The 20422-nt window shown below is 37.9% G+C and overlaps 2 protein-coding genes across 5 annotated transcripts in view; one reads left to right on the top strand and one right to left on the bottom strand.

The window, feature by feature from the left end:
- Positions 1–20422, bottom strand: part of LOC106097784 (serine/threonine-protein kinase pim-1) — a 459832-nt gene that overhangs the window by 252044 nt on the left and 187366 nt on the right. The gene's annotated exons all lie outside the window — the stretch shown is intronic.
- The window catches only part of thsd7ba (thrombospondin, type I, domain containing 7Ba), a 182929-nt gene that overhangs the window by 77453 nt on the left and 85054 nt on the right, over positions 1–20422 (top strand). For all 4 annotated transcript variants that reach the window (XM_025904052.1, XM_013271403.3, XM_025904053.1 and 1 more), the window contains exons 5-8: positions 2179–2427; positions 3427–3596; positions 10498–10656; positions 17918–18118. In XM_025904052.1, coding sequence (XP_025759837.1) covers positions 2179–2427; positions 3427–3596; positions 10498–10656; positions 17918–18118 — 779 coding nt within the window. The remainder of the gene's footprint in view (positions 1–2178; positions 2428–3426; positions 3597–10497; positions 10657–17917; positions 18119–20422) is intronic.

Below are 20422 nucleotides of genomic sequence, written 5' to 3'. Positions count from 1 at the left end.
AAACCCATTTTTCCCTCTGTCAGACCACATACCTCAATGGTATAGAAAGACTGATTCCACCTGTTACCCCCTAAGGACATTCTAATAATTGGCGCCAAATAGAACCCTGGATTCTAATTTTCTGGATTTCAAGGTGTGATAAATGTTGTGGTGCACCTGATTTGTTCTCATATGAAAACAGCGGTGCTGTATAATCTTTCTTTCTTGTTTTTTTGTTTTTTTTTGTACTATATCCAAGCGGAAATGTTTGCAGGTTTAATAATGAAAGGAAATATCTGTAGTTTGTTTCTCTTTCATCAGTTTACTGTTCCTCTGATGAAGCGTGTGGAGAGTTTTCAAAATTATAAGAGCTGAATGTTGTTGTCTGCCAGGCAAAATAATCCTAATGGACACTATTGTTGATTTTTTTTTTAATAAAAGAGAGGCATAATCAATGCTCACCCCCTCTCATGAGGTGTATTCAGTGAAATAAAACGGTTTTTATTGATGGTGGTTATTTATTCAATTATTACTAGATTATATGAGGGCTGATGTTTGACCAGCATTTCAGCAAGGAAGGGAGGCATTATTGTGTTAAATGTCAAGTGTTGCCCCCCTTCCACTCTCTGCTGTTAGAGCTAACCTTGGTATTTGGATTTGATAAGAATGGATTTTTCTGCACGTACTCGCACACAAAGCAAAAAGCAGAGCACACACAAATGCACACCTACACATGCTGTGTCTCACACACACAAGCACAAATACACAGTCACAAACAACATTCTGTCTTGTGTTTTTTGTTTTGTTTTGTTTTTCTCATACAGAAAGAAAATCATTGCATGTATATTACATTGATTAAATGCCACTATACCATTTTCTTGGTGTAAAGTGTCACTATTAGCTGGCTGTTAAAATCCATTTCTGACTGCCATCATTGTTTCAGAGACCACATTTCAATCATGTTGTTTCAATTAAGCTTTTTTTATTGCTCCATATTGCTTTTTTATTTATAATAAGGCTTACTGCATTGAAGTTGTACAGCATTTAATTGTCAAATCAATTTTCTCGTGATTGCTCTTGCTTGTTGCCATTTTGGACAGAGTAGTTTAAAAGTCATTTATCTTCCCACACATCTGTTTTTCACTCACATGTTCATTTGTCCCGTAGTTTGAAAAAAGGATTTTATTTTGCATTGCTCGATTAGCACTTATTTTATCTAAGGAGGTGTGGCGCTTTTGAAATAGATTTCCCACATGTATTGTGCTTCATTTTACTCTACTTACAGCCTCATTACAAGGAGAAAGTCTAAAAATTATCTTGTATCTCAATAACCTGACTAATTCAACTTCCAAGATTAGCCAACAAAAACTGTAATTGGATGAGAAAACACCTGCTTTTGGTTTGGGATTAGCCTATTAAATGGCCACAGTCTGGTTATCGTGGCTAAGGATATGGCTAACATAGACTTACCACCACCACCTAGGTGGTCCACCTAGGGTTATGACTTCATTTATGGGGTCATTATACGGTGGTGGTGGCATAGATCACACATGAGCTTTCGTTGATACAGCTTTTTCCTGATAGAGCAACAAAAGTCAATGCTTGGCAGTTGCAGATTTACTAGTGGTACAAGTTGACTGCTTTCCGCCAGGAGATCAGTGTTTGTGTCATGTGATATTGTTGTTTTTTAAACTCTCATTTCCATTTGTTTCCATGTCACTCTTTTAGTTTTTGTCACACAAAAAACTATCGTGTAGAGGACGTATGGGTCAGTTACATGGTTTGGCACTATAGTGGGTTGGACAGCAGCAGCAGCAGCAGTTTAATGGGATAATAGCATTAAAATCATGACTAATGACTAATGTGCTTGGTTAACATCTCTAAGTGAGCATATCAGCTCTTTGTGGCACTTGTGTAAAAGATTGACTTTATGTCTTGAGATCTGTGTTAACAGGATGTACTTTAAATTCTTGAGTGGAAGAAGTAAAGGTCATTTATTCAACAACAAATCAACATAACCACTTGTTCATAGGGTCTCATACCTCTCTATCGACAAATCCAATTAAATCCCAACAACATCTATTTATAGCTTGCTTTGAGTACAACTGCACTTTCAAACTTTAAAGGGGTCACAAGGATATCGTGTTATGAAATAAAACTTCCTTGACGTGACAGTAATGTACTCTCCTCAATCTGCAGCCTCTGTACGAAGGACAAATCCCCACTGACCTTCCAAACATGCGTGATCCCCAAAGACTGTCAGACATCCGATTGGTCATCGTGGAGTCCCTGCTCTAAGACCTGCCGGTCCACGGACCTATCCCCTGGCTACCGCCTCCGGTCACGGATCATGACTCAGATCCCAGTTGGTGGGGGGAAGCGATGTCCTGCCCTTGAGGAAAAAGAAGCTTGCAATATCATAGGCGATTTACTTCCAAACTGCCCCAGGTAATTTTTTATTTTTTTTAACAGAGATCATCTTTATTGCTTCTTAAGGCCACAATCTTCAAATGAAAGTTCTTTTCATTTGTAGTCTCCCCAACGCACCCGTTTATATATAACACGACAAACTCGAGGACCAAATAAGGGTTTTTAATTTGGCTTCTTTGAGCAAATTCACCTTAATAATTATGAGAGAAAGCCCAGAGGTTAAAAATATTTATGATTTTACTATTGAATTGATTTGTGCATACTGTTTTTTAGCATCATTTTAATTATCTCGTGGCAGCCACAATAATCTTGTGTACTGTAGGGAGTTCCTGACCCAATAGACATGACATGATAAAAAGCAGGGCTTGACAGAATGCCATTGTATTAGGGCATTTGAGTTACGATAGGATTTAGCTAATATAACATGCACACAACAAAGTAGTCAATGGAGAATTACTTTCCCTGCTGGTAGATTTTGTTTTATTTGCTGAATCTACACTGAGTGCCTGAGAGCAGAGGATTTACATGATTAGGGAAAACTCATTACGGAAATTAAGCATTTGATAGATTACTACAGGCTGTTGTTCTGGTAAACTCCTCAAATATTATTGCTTTCTGCATCACTGCATTTTTCATAGATGAAACCAAACATTTGTTTAGAAGTTTTGAAATCAAAATAATCAACCCCCCCCAACCCCTCACACCCCCTTCTTCTAACATACTGTGAGAGACGCTTTTGCCAGAGACTGCTCTCACTAATTTGTCTTTTGCTTTGTGTGACGCTTTGAAAGCAACTGGCACGGCTTTGTGTATACTGAGGCTTTATCCTTCTTAAGTACGATCATTTATCAATTTATTTCTTAATGGATTACAACTTTGTTTTTGAAAATGCACAAACACGTGTTGACTTTTTGTAATACATATCAAACAGTGGCCCCATCACTGATTCAATTTAACAGCTTTTAACTCATTAACATTGCAAATATAACTTATTAGCATCCTTGTGTGCTCTGTCAGGTATGTGTGGAGGACCACTGACTGGGGTGAATGCCGGATTCTACCATTACTGAGCCAGCAAAACCGGAGACTGGCAAACATCAGCCTTTTATGTGGAGGGGGCATCCAGACCAGGAAGACCTACTGTGTTCAAGTCCCTGATGTCTCAGCACCACATCACAGAAAGGAGGGTAAGGGGAAAAAAATACCTTTACTTCAGTTGACCCTGGGCTTGCTGGAAAAACACAGTGACTCAAGAGATGCACCATAAATAATTTTCCATGGTTTGTTGTGGTTTAAATTATTAAGGTGAATGCTATGAGCAGAAAATACAAACCCAATTCCCATAATATTTGGATGCTGTTTTAAATGTAAATTAAAATGTAAATTAAAAAAAAAATATAAATAAAACCTTTAAACAATAATCTGTAAATATCTGGGAGCCTAGAAGACCTGTTGCTGGACTGTTAGAAGAGGAGTGTTGCCCTTTTCTTGCCTGATAAAAGATTCTAGGTGCTCAACAGTCCTGGGTGTTTGCTGTCATATTTTGCACTACATCATACATCAAGTGTTTTCAGTTGGGGGAAGGTCTGTACTGCAGGCACCAGGAGTCTTCTGCTATAAAGCCATGCTTTTCCAGTAGCTACAACACATGGTTTAGCATTGTCTTGCTGAAATATGCAAGGGTCGTCCTTGAAAAAAGGAGCTCATGTAGCTGTAAAACCAGCATATGCCTTTAAGCATTGATGTGAAAGGTATGGGGGTTGTCTGAATGTACGAAGGTGCACTGATGGACCCCCATACTATCAAAGATGCAGGCTTTTTCAGTGAGCACTGATAACAAGCTCAACGCTGCCTCTCCTCTTTAGTTCAGAGGGCATGACATCCATATTTTACAGAAAGCACTTCAAATTTCAATTCTGACCACAGAAGAGTTTTCCACTTCCCCTCAGTCCATTTTAAATGAGCTTTGGCCCAGACAGCATGGTGGCATTTATGAATCACGTTCACATATGGCTTCTTCTTTGCGTGATAGAGCTTTAGCCTGCATTTGTGGATGGCACGCTGAACTGCACTCACAGACAATGATTTCTGAAGTGTTCCTGAGCCCATGCAGTGATTTCCATGACGCAGTTATGACTGCTTTTAATACAGTGAGGCCTGAGAGCCATAGGATCATGGGCAACCAGTGTGGATTTTCAGCCTTCTCTCTTGATTTCTCCAGATTCTCTGAATGTTTTGATGATATTATGTACTGTAAATGATGGGATATCCACAATTTGATGTTGAGGAAAAACCTTCTTAAATTGTTCCAAAATTTACACACACAGTTTTTTTGCACATTGGTGAAGCTCTACCCATTTCTACCTCTGAAAAGCTTTGTCTCTCTAAGATGTTCTTTTTATATTCAATCATGGTACTGACCGGTTTCTAATTAAACTAACTAGTTGCAAAATGTTCCTCCAGCTGTTTCTTTTTAGTACCACTTACTCTTCCAGCCTTTTAAGAGACATGTTGTTGCCATCAAATCCAAAATAGTTTTAGGTACGAAACAAAAAATGATAAACATTCTTCATTGCTGTAACTGATATGTGTTCCAAGTACAACTAGACAGCATCTTAGTAAAAGAGTCTGTTACCAAGGTAAAATATAATATAAGGTCTGGACCAACAGGGGGGCACTGTTCTGCATGTGAAATTGCTAATTGTCTAAAGAGATTGGAAAGAAAACCATCTGGACTTCTTTAAGTTGCTTGAAGATGTTTCACCTCTCATCCGAGAAGCTTCTTTAGTTATTCAGACACCAACTAGGGAGGATCAGAAAGACAAACGCAACAACATTGTCGTCCCCTATGTTACCGGTTTATCAGAAAAACTCAGGAGAGTCTTCTCCAAGCATGACATCCCAGTGTACTTCAGACCCAGCCACACACTCAGACAAAACTGGTTCATCCCAAAGACAAAACTCCTAAACACAAACTTAGCAACGTAGTGTATGCTGTAAAGTGTACCGAGGAATGCTAAGTCCTCTACATTGGAGAGACCAAAAAGCCACTTCATAAACGCATGACACGACATAGAAGAGCCACCTCGATGGGACAAGACTCGGCTGTCCATCTGCATCTAAAGGACAAAGGTCACTCTTTCGAGGATGCCAACGTTCACATTTTGGACAGAGAGGACAGATGGTTTGAAAGAGGAGTGAAAGAAGCCATTTACGTCCACTGTGAGCGACCATCTTTGAACAGAGGCGGTGGTTTACGACACCAACTGTCTGCCATCTATAATCCAGTTTTGAGATCCCTTCCCAGACGCCTTAAAGCCCACTAACATCCTGGGCCTGTTGACCTTAGGAAATCACATCATGGGGTGGGGCTAGGTTTCACAGCGGGTTCACCCGAAATGATTATGACCTACACCCATTTTCACACCTTGGCTCATGTGATTAGGTAGAGGATCAACAGGACCCCTGTGACCCCCTTGGGGGACACTCCCCTAGGACTTAAATCTGGAACTCTCCACCATTTGACCTTAGAACTGAAGAAGCTTCTCAGATGAGAGGTGGAACGTCTTCAAGCAACTTAAAGAAGTCCAGACGCTTTTCTTTCCAAGCTCTTTAGACTACCATGACCTGGATGACTGAGAACCTTCACAGAGAAATTGCTAATTGTACCTCTGAAAGTGTGAAAGTGCAGTTTTTTGTATTGGGCCTTTTTGGTCAGATAATGATGACAATTCATTATCAAACTAAGAGACAGCAAATATAAAATGGCACTTAAACCAGCAAAGCTAGTAAAGATGCTAATGAAATTAACATTCAGCAAGTTCCCCGCATCTCACAAATGTTGCTTTTGTTCAGTAAAACGGTTTTTGAATTTCTGCTTTTTTTTAAAAAAAAAAAATTGAATTAAAAGAGACTGTTCAAATGAAAAAAAAAAAAATGCTTTTTTGACTGATATTCCTTACTCACAAGGCACTGTATAAGACTGGGGGAAATATTCCTCTTCAGTAAGCACATTAGTGTGTCTTTGGTCATGACCCACTGTACTGTGGAAATTTACAAGACTAAAAACCTACTTTTAGTCAGGCTATGTCCAGCTAAATTTAAAAAAACATCTCTAACAATGCTGAATGAACTGAGCTCTTTTTCCACAACAATCCTTATTTTACACTGTACAGTACATTGCAGTGTATATTACAGAGATGATGCTGTGTATTATAGAAAACTGTAATTGGATAAGTCACTTTTTCCTAGTTTCTTTGAAGAATTATTGAGGTGAATAAGAGTGAAATTGAAAATGCTTTTGACAAACCACGACCAGTGTTACAAAGTCTTTCTCGGGTAAAACAGAAATGAAGAACAAATTAGGAGAAATTATGAAGACAATTTATGTATCAGCTAAAATAGGCCATGCAAGACTCAGATGCAACATCAAAATGAGAATAAGATTGTGATTCAGTTTTATTGAGCTTTATCTGTTCTTTTAAGTTAAGTTTAAGTTAAATAAACAAGGTCAAAAATATTATATTTATACTGAAATTAACACCAAAGCCTTACACTAAAAAGGAACCTTTAGCGGTGAGAGAAGAGACTGATGAGGCAAGCCAGATTTTCTCAGGCACATCACCCCTAAACAGGCGAGGCCTCACAGCTAACACTCACTGAGGTGAGAACAGTTAACAGGTTCTTGCCTGAGGATCTGAGGCTGCGCACCGGTTGGTACAGGAACAGCAATTCCAGCTTGTATTCTGAGGGCAGGCCGTGAAGACCTTTAAAAGTGATAAGTAAAATCTTAAAATCAATCCTGAAAGTGATGGGCAGCCAGTGTAGAGTCTTTAAGATTGGTGTTATGTAATTTTCTCTTGGTTGTTGTAACAAGTTTGGTTGCTACATTTTGCACAGTCTGAATTTTTTTTTTATGCTTTCTGATTGATATGAGTTTAAAAGACCGTTACAATAATCTAACCAAGAGGAAGTAAAACCATGAATGACACTAAGGCACATGAACAGATAAAGGACTGAGGGAGGACTTCATGCTTGGATGTAGATTGTCTGAACCAGTGATAAGAATTCCTCTTTTATTTGAATTTAATTAAAAAAATATGTAACCATCAATTTCTAATATAAGATAGTCTGCGTGTTATCAACATAGCAGTGGAATGAAATATTCTTTCTCTGTATAGTAATCTGTATAATGTGATCAGGAGGTAGAATGCATACATACCAGCTATTACCAAGCAAACTTTTTCTTTAAGAGAAATCTAGTTTGTTTTTCAGAAAACAAGTAAAACAACTTGAGACCTAAAAGTGTGAGAGACTGGAGGAAAGTGTGTTTTCAGTTTTTTCAAATATGGCATACAAGCTGAAGTAAATGTGAAAAATTACTTTAATTCAAACGTTGAGTAGAACTTATCATCCCTCCCACTGTGAACCGTGGCTGCGATATCAGGAAATGTATAGCTATTAAAGCCCTGTAATAAAATGTAGACAGACTGCATAAATATCTGAGGTTAGTCAAGGTACAGACTTGAAGAAAATAAGGAAGTAACTGCTGTTAGTGAAATAATAAGAACTACTTTTTTATATATAGTTTGTGCATTTAATGTATCTTGTTTATTGCTGGAGCTATATTGAAGTTCAGTTGAAGGTAGAGACTGAAAATAATATAAGGTATAGTTTTAAAATATGACCCAAAAAATATTAACGGATAATCTAGTCATAGTCATTATTTTGGTTCAGGCAGTTGGGGCAACAATTTTGTCTGTTTAAAGACTTCTTTGTTGTTTTGTCACACGTCCTTCAAAATGTCTTTACGTGTTGTAGTAATTTTGCAAAGAGATATACTGCCAAATAATGCTAGACAACATTGATGATTATTTATTTGTTGGTTAAACCGATTTAAATTTGGTCTCCAATGTAATGGCCCTGGGGGTTCTCCCCTGAACTTAATCAGCTTAGCTGGCTGGGATTCCTTTATTATTGCAGAACATGTTTATTTGCAGCTCACAACAACGGGGAAGGGAATTGCCTCTGTGTGTTCATTGTTCTACATTTGGCATATTGCCCGTGTTTAACTTGATGCAAAAAAAAGATAAGCAAAGGAACAAAAATCTCTATCAACACTTCAGAAACATAAGTCTAACCCTCCTAAGTCTGTTCAGAACATGTGGCACACACAATATGGCAAGTTATGGCAGCAGGAAGACATCGACCGTTACTGAATATTTATGAACAAAAAGGCGATACTTTCTAATTAACAAAATTAAAGTTAGGCTTATAAATCACTTTAAGAATAGACTAACACGCATACTAAGTATTTCATTTATCTTTTTAATTAAACACAGTGGGTAGTTTTTAATGGCTGCCAACTGTAAGATTCTCTTTTTGCAAATCGCATCTTTGCCTCCCTTTAAAACACATCAGTTTATTAAATAATAACAAGTTAACTTTGCCTCCATCCATATATTCGTATAGTTCTGACCCAAGTCCTGAGCTGTGTGATGGAGGTGTTGCTGATGGAAGAAAGTGTTCAGAGAAATGCTTGAAGATCAGAAGTATAGTTGTGAATGTGCTAAGTATAGAGTACGAATGAAAGCAATTCTTTGAACCACTGGATGTGAGAGACAACATCAATACTTAAAGTTCAGTGTTTACCTTGATGTGACTCGCACAGTTTTACATGATAAACAGATGTGGCTGCAAGGCATGTGGAGAATATAAAGAGCTCAATCAGGTTTTATTAGATGCCTACAACTGTAACACAATTGGCAAACATGAAAACACAATTTAGGGAGCAAAGCAGAAAGATCTATACTGCACTTTATCAACGTGTTTAGGCAAGCATATCATTTTACAAAGGAGATCAAATACCATGTAAATTACTTTTGGTAAAAAGACAAAATGCACAGTGGACATTTAGTGAATATCTCTATGGGCTCTCATTTAAATGGAAATTTGCCTCTCAGTAATGTGCTGAGGTGCATCAAAATGGAATATTAGATTGAATAAATCCCCATGTTGTGGACAGGCAAAAAATAGCCTCTTACTCTGTGAGAGAGACTAATGTCAGAGCCCATTACAGGTGGCTGAGCCGACTGTGATCTTCAAATAATGTCAGCCGTGCTTAGCAGTGAATTGGTCGTACCGTGTCTTGACTTAATATCTCCCTGTTGAGCTGCTGTTTATTCCCTTAGCTGGTCGTTGCCCTCTCAGCTGAGTCTCGTGGCAAAATGTTTTAAAGCTATATTGTTCCACAACACAAAACATCAGTTTTTAGAAAAAAAGGCATTAAAATTCTGCCTTTCACAAGTTTTTTTTTTTTTTGTTTGTTTCTTTGGGGTTTTTCTAGTCTGTTTTATTTTGTTTTTCGTTTTGACAGTTTAGTTGGTTTGTCACGGGAACTACTCTCATTAGACTGAGGTTTGATTCTGTGTGTAACAATAACTTTTCTGCTGTTTGTTTTTAGACTTTTTTCCTTGTTATGGGGCCAATTAGTTTTTCATATATTACTTTCAGACAGTTTCATATTGTTTTATATTCACATTTTTATTTTGTTTTAGACTTACCATAATTCTAAATTCTAATTTTACTAAAATAATTCTATTAGAGTTACAAAATTACCATGTTTTGGGTAGACCCTTTCACACCCTTCACCATATATTTTCCTGGTATGCAAGGTTACTGGTTCCTGCCTCTACAACTGATCCCTCTAACAGCTGGGTTGTGGAAGGGTTTTTTTGGCCTTCCACTTTACCTCTTAAGTTAGAAATGAGCATTTTTCTCTACTCGTAACCTATTTCTCACCAGTTGTAGTGAGAAAGTTGAAGTTGTAGTCTTTACTGTAAGTAATACATGGCTTGCCAAACAAAACTAACTTACATCCATGCTCTGATAACAGATATGCTCATTCAATCACTTTCATATCAACTAGCACGTACAGTATGTCTATTTGGATTTCATTCCTAAACATATTACTTGCATGCATGAACACACACACACACACACACACACACACACACACTCTACAACTGCCTGTATGTGTTTTGACTTGTGGTCGGTTTATCCTTACCTGTGCTTCTTTTGTTTGTTCAGTGTCCAGGCCTGTAAATGCTGGGCTGTGTGATGGTGAAGAGCCTCCTTTGGCTGTCCAGCACTGCTCCATTCCCTGCCAGCATTACTGCTTGCTCACCGAGTGGTCACCCTGGGGTGCCTGCCTATATGACAGCTGTGAAGAACCACATGGGAAGAAAGGTATGCTGAAAGAAATTCATATAAAAATGAACAAGCTTTGGCATTTGAAATATTTGGATCATTGCATTTTCTATGTATACATGTGTGTACCTGTCACAAGCATTATATCGCAGCTCAAACTGGATGGAGTTAGGCAACATACAAACAGATATTCTTGGTTTCTGTGAAGATATTTATTGTCAAACAAAAAAGAAAAAATGAGAACAAGAAGATGAAATAAATTGCAGAAATGAGACAAACTGCCTGAGCCTGTGAGTGATGCCAAATCAAAGAAAGGAACAAAACCAAGCGTAGGCTAACATCGTTTACCGACGAACTTACTACAAAACAAAATAGAAATCAAATGTAACTAACTCTTTGTCCAAAACAAACTACAGAGCAGCAACATCCTTGCAGCAAATGTGACTAAACTGAAAAACAAGTAAGGCATGTGCACTGTTAGTGGAGCGTGTGTGGATATGCGTCTAAACCGGCCCCAGCCGTAGGCAGTAACGGGTACTTCAAACACAGAGTTAACTCTACCTGGTACCTGTGTTCAACCTTACAGGCTGTATCTGCAATATATGTCCTCTAAGTGTCTGCTCGTAGTGTTCACAGGCTAAGTAAGGGTCTCAAACAAAAGGTACAGAACATGGAGACATCAACATCCGTGCTGGGTTTAAATAAGACATCAACAAGGGGGATCCACTAATGGGTGAGCTTGATTGAACGTCTTACGACCCGGCGGTAAACGCAGGTGGAAAGCAGTGTGACTGGAATTGTCCCAGGGCCAATCACAACAGAATCTACGTTTGACCAAATACGCTGTCGAGTTAAGCACATGGAGGCGGCAGGGCTCATGACCATGACACAAAGCTTGCTTTAAAAAAAATAATGGTACTCAATTATAAAAAAAGATTGCTGTCTAATGTTTATGATTGCTGCAATTAAGCAATTTTACTTCAAAGTCTAAGAGGTACAGGCTATGCTTGCTTGCCAAAAATATGACTATGTGACTCAAGTAGATGGGAGACACATTTTAACACAATGTCTCAAAATGCATCTTCCACCCAGAAAAACACTCTAATCACTCATGACCGACATAAAAAGAAAGGTAAAAGCAGAACAAGGGAACATTTATCTCTGATGGCACATATGTGCTTCAAAGCACAGAGAGCAGGAATTGTATTTCTTGTGATGCATCACCGAAATTTTTTATGTTTGCAATAATAGCAGTGCAGTACTTCAAAATATAATTTAGTAATGCACTCAGCAATTATATTTCAACAATGAGAAGGTTTGACAATGACTTGTCTTCAGCCAAAACCGCAGACCACTCCTAGCCCTAGTGATCACAACAGCCCCTGAAACATAATGTAACAACCACAATAACAGACAAAGTGCATTAGAGAATCCTTTTAAAATGTAGAAACATTGTTTCAAGGTGCTTTATTCTTCCAGCTGCCTTCAAAGGAAAAGCACTGTTTTCTCAGAATCCCTCTGACAGATAATATGGGTCGATAAAAAAAGGATGGTCCCCAAACAGTATAAAAGATATTACATATATTTAAGTCTATTATATTTAAAATGAATCAACTAACTTTGATGTGGAAGTTTAAATCATAACTATTAAATAAAAGAAAATAAACAGTGTTAACTCTATTACAGGGATGTTCCACATGTAGAATAGGGTTAAGACATAACTTCTAATTAACCTGAAAGCTGTTACATACATATGCACATGCTTTTATTTTAGCAGTGTGACATGCCTTGTGCTTTGATTGTCTCAAGACTGCTTGCGCAGTGCTTCGGCAATCCTGAAGAGAAAGAAGTATTGTTCCTGACAGAGGTTAAGTGAGAAAGTGTCAGTGAAAAAGACCAATGTTGTCAGAGCAGTATAGAGAGCAGTATATGTTTGGATCTTAAATTGTTTGTTGATAAGCAGTTGTCTGGGAAGAAATGGGCTTTGGAAGAAGGTGCCACATGCTTAAACCACGGCAGACGAGAGACAGAAGCACCTAGATTTCAGCTCTCAGTCCCCAGGAGGCTGAAAGGAGTATCAGCAGATAAGATGCTTCCTGTCTGCGTGTGTGTTTGCTCGTGTGAAGTGTGTGTGACAGTGCGTCTGTGTGCGAGAGAGCAGGTGTACTAAAGTATTCAACACACTCTTGCTGCCGATGTTCTTGTCTTTTTGCACAGGTGAAAGTGTGTCATATCTGACTGCTTTGGAAAGGTTGTGCGTAGTGCGTGTGTGTGTGTGCGCAGTGTGCGTGTTTCAGTCAGTGTGCCAGTAGTGTCGGGGCTGTTAGTGTGTTAGTGCTTTGCTAAAAGGGCAGCATGACCTCGTCCCTGCCGTGAGTAAATGCGCATGAAAGCGCCCCAGGGAGTGAGTGAAGTGTGCATTGTTCAGGTCAGTGCCCACACTCTCCAACACTGGATCTCAACGGGATGAGCCGGCTCCTCTCACAGACAGTGTCATTAATATATTTCAAGGAGTGGAAAACACAGCATCTGCTGTTTTGCACAGGGCTCTCTTGTGGCACACTGTCTTTTGATGGTATTCATAAAGACTACGAGTGCACAGCAGAAAGCGTACGAACCAATACACAACCACTTGCTGAAGCAATGTTGGCAATGATGCAATAAACACTTATTGAGTAGTAGAGTATTGTTATTATTGGAGTCTTTGACTGTACCCTCTGAGCTGCAAAGAATTGGTAGCACACTCTGCCTTTGTGTTTCACAATATTAGAATAAACTGTGATCCAAACTGAAAGGGTTGTGAGATCCCAAATTTCAGGTGGAGGAGCCAAGCTGGTGCTTCCCCTGCTTTGCTTTCCAGAAAATTACAAATTTAAATGATCTAAAAGCACTTTATGTGCTTTTCACATTTTCCACGTTATCGTGGTCTGTCACATTTTGCAGCCTTATGGAAAAATGAATTGAGCATGGGAGATTATTGGACAGAGTTCTGGTAATGTCTCTGCAAGAAATCACAGAGCTGTGGGGAGGTGTATTTCTGAACAACTATGTGCTAAAAATCACCGGTTGGCCCTTGTTTCCTTGAAATAAACCTGGTATGACCAAGAAACCTTTCAATTATTAATATCCATGGGGGCATGCCCAGCCAAATTGTTTTTTGTGGTTTAGATGTGAGTAACAGTAAGTGCTCCGGGCAATACTGCAATCGATCCACAGTCTCTTTGCTCTTCGAGAGCACACTTGGGCAGCATCGCTCGGATCTGGCCGCTGAACTGGTGCCTCACACCAATAGATGGTCGGGGGATGTAATTTGCAGAGTGGGCATCCAGGGGTTTGACAGGTCCACCTGTGGAGGGAAAGAATGTGAGACCTTTCAGCCATGTGTAAATTGAGTATTGCTCAAAAAGAAAAGCTGCCCCTGCTCAAGTGTCGTGTACATTTACTGGAGAAAGTGCCGCAGCTAAAAAATATTATTTTTATCCTTCAACTTATTATCCACAAATGCATCATCAGGGAACTGGAAGAGCTCGGTAGTCAATAGAAACCATGGATTATAAATGTGGCTCACAATGTGTTCGATAGGTAAAGACCTTATCACAAAGAAATGTATATTTTAAGAATAATCCATCTCTGACATAATCAGCATTTTAGAACCAGGAAAAACAGCCCTAATAGGGAACAATAATGTAATTTGATGGGTGATTGGGTAACTGGCTGAATAATAATGATTGTGTCAAAATGTTGATCATGCTGCAATTTGCTAATTAGTGTGTAAACCATCTTTAGAGCAGTGTTGTTCATGTCACATGAATCAAGCTGCACCCTCTTTAATGTATCTCTAGTCACTGCCTTTTCCATGCTGTTGTATCAATATTGCACCTAGCTCTTGATTAGATGTTATTTCAATCGATATACATTTGTTTTCTGATGGACAGTGATCAGGACTGTTTTTGATTTCATATCATCTATTTGTTTATGTTCCTTACTGAAAAACAGGGGAAGGATGGCAACCAAAAAATGCTACATCTTTCCCGATGTTGCTAAAATAAAAATCATTACAGTTACACAAAGTTTCCTATCCCTGTTTTGCAGTATAGTTCCGTAAATATGACATTTTAGACCATGAAACTGTGACATCAACAATTTAAGTCTAAATGGTGTATTGCTGTGTGCTATGCCTTTTTCTCCTGTTGTTTGTCACTTTGAAAAAAAAATAGATAAGCTGAGCGAGCACAACACACAGGTATATTAGCCTGACACACTGGTGACATTTTCCTTACTGTGTTTCTTTAAACTGCAGATTTAGGCTCAGGCACTAATCTTGTCACTCACTGCCTTTTAAAGGGTAATTAGCTCAATGTGGTGAATATGGTATGGATTCGAATTATTAAGCACCACTGACAATACCAGTAATAATAATACCTAGAAGATGTTGCTTGATTATAGGGAAAATTATAGAAGAAATATTATTACAAGGAAAAGTATTAATTAGAATCATGAAGCAGTTAAAATATATATAAGAGAATTACTAACTAACTAACTAAAAGAAACTTTAGGAGCTGTGAGTTGTGTGAATTGCATAAAAATTACTTGTAAATGTACAAAGGATGGCTCCTATGTAGCTAGGTAGCTATTGGACTATCTATTGTTCTTTCTTTTACGTTTTGATTTTGTCAGGACAACTTAGTTTTTGGATTATAATTCAAAAAAGCATCTGACCAGTTGTTTGCGTGGGTTCTTTCTGGGTACTCCAGCTTCCTCCCACAGTCCAAAGACATGCAGTTAGTAGGGTTAGGTTAATTGGTAACTCTAAATTGCGTGTGAATGTGAGTCCAAATAGTTGTCTGTCTCTATGTGTAAGCCCTGCGACAGACTGGTGACCTCTCCAGGGTGTAACCTGCCGCTCACTCTAAGACAGCTTTCCCAGCGACCCTGATAAGGATAAGCGGAAGAGAATGGATGGATGGAAATTATAAACCAGGAGTCAAATGTTTGGACTGGATTGTTATGGCACCAAACATTATAGATGTTTTTCATCGAGCTTGTCCTAAATGATCTTAACGTAGCATGTGCTGTACATTGAAGTTCAGATATTAAAATAAAACATCACTTTTAATATATTGAAGGATTGTATTAAATCAAACAAAAAAGGGAAATCAATGAAGAAATATCTTCTGGGAGTGTAAGTGTTTCTTTATGAAAAGGTCTCTGTGTTAGAGTAAATGAGAAGAGGGGCAGAAGCAGAATGTCAGCGTGTCTATATCTGTGGCACAGAGACAGGTAGGGCCAAGCAAGGGAAATACCAAAGATCATTATGTATTTTACTTTGGACTTCTTTGTTCTGAAGTGAGGTGTGATTCGGCCTTTAAAATAACATTAAATATTTTCCTTTGAGAAAAGCTGTTTCTTCTTTGCTTTATTCAGTCTCTCTTGATCCAAAGGTTCAACATATGGTCACAAGTCTATGTGGTTAAATTGCAAACCTTGCCACAGCATGGTGTTATTCTGGGTTTTGAAAGGTTTAGTTGTTAGTTGGACAGCCTCAGTGCTGTTGGGTTTGAAGTTAGGTGAGAGGGTGTTGTTACATTGTGTTGTCTTTAAGGGTGTGAGGTACTACATGTTGAACAATATTTATTACTCCATCTAAAGTTTTATTTATGTTGAAAATATAGAAGGTACTTGAGTTCAAATGCTGATATCATGGCAGGGATACAGCTTTAACCTTCTGTTGTGCTTTGATTTACTTGTGATAAGGGGTACCATGATATTCCATCATCCAGCTCTCTGAGGTCATCGAATGAAAGCCTTGTTGGTTTGGAAAGTGTTATCCTTTTCAATGGCATGAAGAACATTTTACAATCTTTGTGTGTATTTGAATTTTTTCTGGGCTCTGTCAGTCATTTCCTACAACTTTATATTAACCACAAAACTCCTTAGTCAGGATTTTACTACTAAAAGCTCTGCAAACCTAGAGATCCTAACAACTAGGCAGTCTAATAATCTAACCAATCAGTAAGTAGTCTCACAATACTAGCTTGGAAACATTATGTCATCATGCGACATCACAGTATCTTGCTCCATTTGGCTTCAGCACCACTGTGGAGTCAGTACAGGTCAGAAAGAAGACTTCAATTTAATGAAGCAAGAGCAATAAAGAGTAGATTACAAAGGTGCTTAAAAGACAATATCCCTCTATATTCAGAGAAAAAAAGCAAAAAGAGATCATAACTATCTACAGACTCAGATTGGATTTGCAGCTAAAAAAGGCAGGCTCAAAAATTATAGCAAGCAAATTCGATCATACTTTGTGATTGCCGTTTACCAGGTCAGAGTGAAACAGAGAATTGATCTAGCGATGTAAAACACTCAAACATGAAATTTTCACTTGCAGAAACTCAGATTTTTAATTCCAAATTTAAATGTGCTTAATGACATTCTAAGATTAAAAATAATCCTGAGATGGCGATAGGGCAATAAGATTTGCTAGTCTAGAATCAACAGTAAAACTGGCACATTTTCTCCATCTTCTTTATTATTTACATTTAATTTGTATTATTTTCTTAAGACTATATATATATATATATATATATATATATATATATATATATAATATATATATATATTTTGTTCTTTCCAGGAATTTTGTGTGGTATCTATTGTTGGTATATTATCTGCTTTAAATGAATGTCTGCAGCCCCCCAACCAAGTTTGTTGCAGCAAACAAGAGTAACAGCACAAAAACAAAGCAGTGTACTGCTGTGAATGGGGTCAGCAGCAAAACATAGTTTGGCCACTGAAAAGAATGCCCACCTAAAATTAAAACAAAGAAAGAAATCAATATTTGTTTTAGAGTACATCATCTTTGTGATATTTGCCCCCTTTACTCTGCTGTAAGACAGTCCTTTCCAGTGGGGAATGAAAGCCATAATAGTAATAATAGTACTCTCTTCAAATCTACCAGACTGTTTGACAAAAATGCTTATTTTACCTTGCGAAACAATGGGGTTTCTGGTATTCTGTTGCCATGATTGAACAATTTGCTTGTTCTTGTGATTAGTTCAGATTCAAATCCTTTCTACTATTTTTTGCGCATCTGATGATAGACCATAACCGATTATGTTCTGCATGGTAAAACAGATGGATCAGTTCTCCATCAGCAAGAAACATCAGATAAGAAGAATAGCAATGTACATATATAGATATATATTTATACTTTAAGTCTATGAATACTATAATCAATATATTATCTGTGCTTTTCTGATAACTTCTTCTGTACTTTCTCACCACCTGTTTCCATCAGGTTTCAGACAGAGGAGGAGAGAAGTGCTGTGGGAGTCGAGTGGCACTCTGGGGACATGCCCTCATCTGACGGAGTTCATTCCCTGTGACGATCCTGCCTGCTACCTGTGGCAGGTCCAACAAGGGGGAAGATGTATTCCCACCAAAAACTCCTGTGGTCCTGGAACTGCGATCCAGAATGTGACCTGTGTAAACGCTAAAGGTAATGTTTCACATATTCTTCATAGATAACCTGTTCCTGTCACATTTTAAATGCATTTCATTGTGACTGAAAATCGGTCATTTAATTCAGTTTGGCCTTCTTCCAAGTAGAAAACCTTACTAAAATGAATAATTTACATTTTGAATAATCACCTTCTACTGTCTTTACATTTTGTTTTAACTCAACTATCTTCTCGAGCATCCCATGCCCGAGGCATTTTAAAGGCAAGGACATTAGTGACTAGAGTCTTGAATTGCTGAATCCTCAACAGAGACTTGGACAACTCTTTTCAGAGTTGTCCAAGATAACTCTGAAAAGAGGCAAAATAACAAAGGAGTGCCTAAAGGGAGAGCAATGACAGCTCAGCTAGGCATTTACCTGTTCTATCTAGAGAAAGACAACTCAAAAGTTAAACAAGGATCCAGCCAGCAATACTCACGAAAGCAGTGGCTAGAAAAATGTAACAGAAGTTCAAAGCTGTTTGAACTCTCAGTCACATCCTGGATGAGCCCCCAAATTATTACATGTCTGAAGAGGGATGGGGGATGTGGGGAGTAGCAATAAAATGTCCAAGTGAAAGTCAAAAAAGGAAACTGAAATAAAATTAATCTATATTTTATGAAAAGGTTCAGCTTTGAAATGATTTTTAGATGAGAAGACAATGCTGCTTTATCAGTCAAGCATTACCAAATCATTTGTTAGCCGGTAAAGAAAAGGCAAATAGTCTAAAGAAAAAAGCACTTCTGTTAACTGAAGGCACTGACTCCTTACTAGTAACTCAACACTACCAAAGTACAGTGCCGCATACCACTGAAGCTCACCACACTAGCTGGCCCACGCTGAGAGAGTAGCTCTTCCTCAGCTTTTATAGCACAGGGTGGTTAATGGCTGAGTGAAACCAGCTGTGCACTCACTCCACAGGAGAAAGGGGCGTCACCAAATTCAGGTTAGAAAGCAACACTACGAACTCAGTAGTAAGTCCTTTTATGGTTTTTGTTATTGATTGCTATTTAGTTATAGTATGGATTAATTTATTTTTTTAGCTTTAACTATAAACTATAAATCCACTTATATAAATGTAATATTATTTTTATATAGCTATCAATGCACTACAAATTCATCAAAATTCATGGTAAAGCCATTAGTGCTATGGTCTTGACATGCAATCTTATCAGTTATGCAGAAACTATCAAGTATAATGTGATCCATTGTGATCAGCCATATCCTCATGTTGGATGATGGGGACATCAGCATTAACGGAGCATGCATTATTCATTAGGGACCACCATTGTTTGTGGGCTCAGAAAACATTGGCCTGATTAAAAAGTCAGAATCGTAGCTTCCTACCAAGCATTAATTGATCATCTCCATAGATTATAAATCTAATTGCACCCTTTTTTGCCTGTGTTTTATTATTCTGTCAAAATGGATCATGTGTGTGTTTATCAGGAAGGCAGTGGAAGGTCCAGATAAATTAGCCAACAGGAGAGTCTAATGAGTTTTGACAGGACAGCTAAGAGTGGGAGCTTTGCCAGGTTTTAGGAAAAAGGCTCATGAAATTATCTGTGGTGGATTTCTGTGGAAATTATAAAAAGTTGGTGGCTGTTGCTTCCTTAATTGGCTTATCGGACTTAAGATTCTAGCATTTTGAGTTATTTTCACACATAGTGACAGCCCTGTCACTGCTGAGTTCTTAAGTGAGGCCCTTTGTTTAAAAAACTCTCACAGTTGCAACCGCATGGAAGAAAACCAGTTAATATCATAAGAATATTACACTTTGTTTCTTGCAGTTAAATCTAAAAGGTGGTCCTGATACTAACTAAATTTGCTTTTCATATTAGAATAAAACAAATGCATAATAGAAAATAAGTGTTAGAGGAATCAAGTATAAAGGATTTTTAATGCATAGACATGAATGAAAAAGTACAATATAATGAAAAATACTTTTGATAGAAAGAAGTATGTGACACTGAAAGGAATCTATATTTACATTATTCAAATCTGCTTTCATGTGTTTGTGAGACCACATAATATTGACACCAATTAATGTTGGTACATTGTTTTTATTACTTGAATGAGTGATGTAAAACAGATGATTATAGATGGAACAAGTTTTGTTGCTTTGATTATTTTTATTTCATTATTTATTTTGTGCAAGCATCTCCCCGCTTTCCACAATCACATCCTGGTTTGTCTCCAGAGAGAAAATGTTCTTCGTTTCTGTCCTGGTAAAATTTAGCAGACCTTGAAGAAAGTAACTGCTAATTGCCAGTCTGTCTGCACATTCAGATTCATCACATTCAA

Source organism: Oreochromis niloticus, linkage group LG16 (assembly GCF_001858045.2).
Source record: "Oreochromis niloticus isolate F11D_XX linkage group LG16, O_niloticus_UMD_NMBU, whole genome shotgun sequence".
Classification (NCBI taxonomy): Eukaryota; Metazoa; Chordata; class Actinopteri; order Cichliformes; family Cichlidae; genus Oreochromis; species Oreochromis niloticus.
This window is presented reverse-complemented; position numbering and strand designations above follow the sequence as displayed.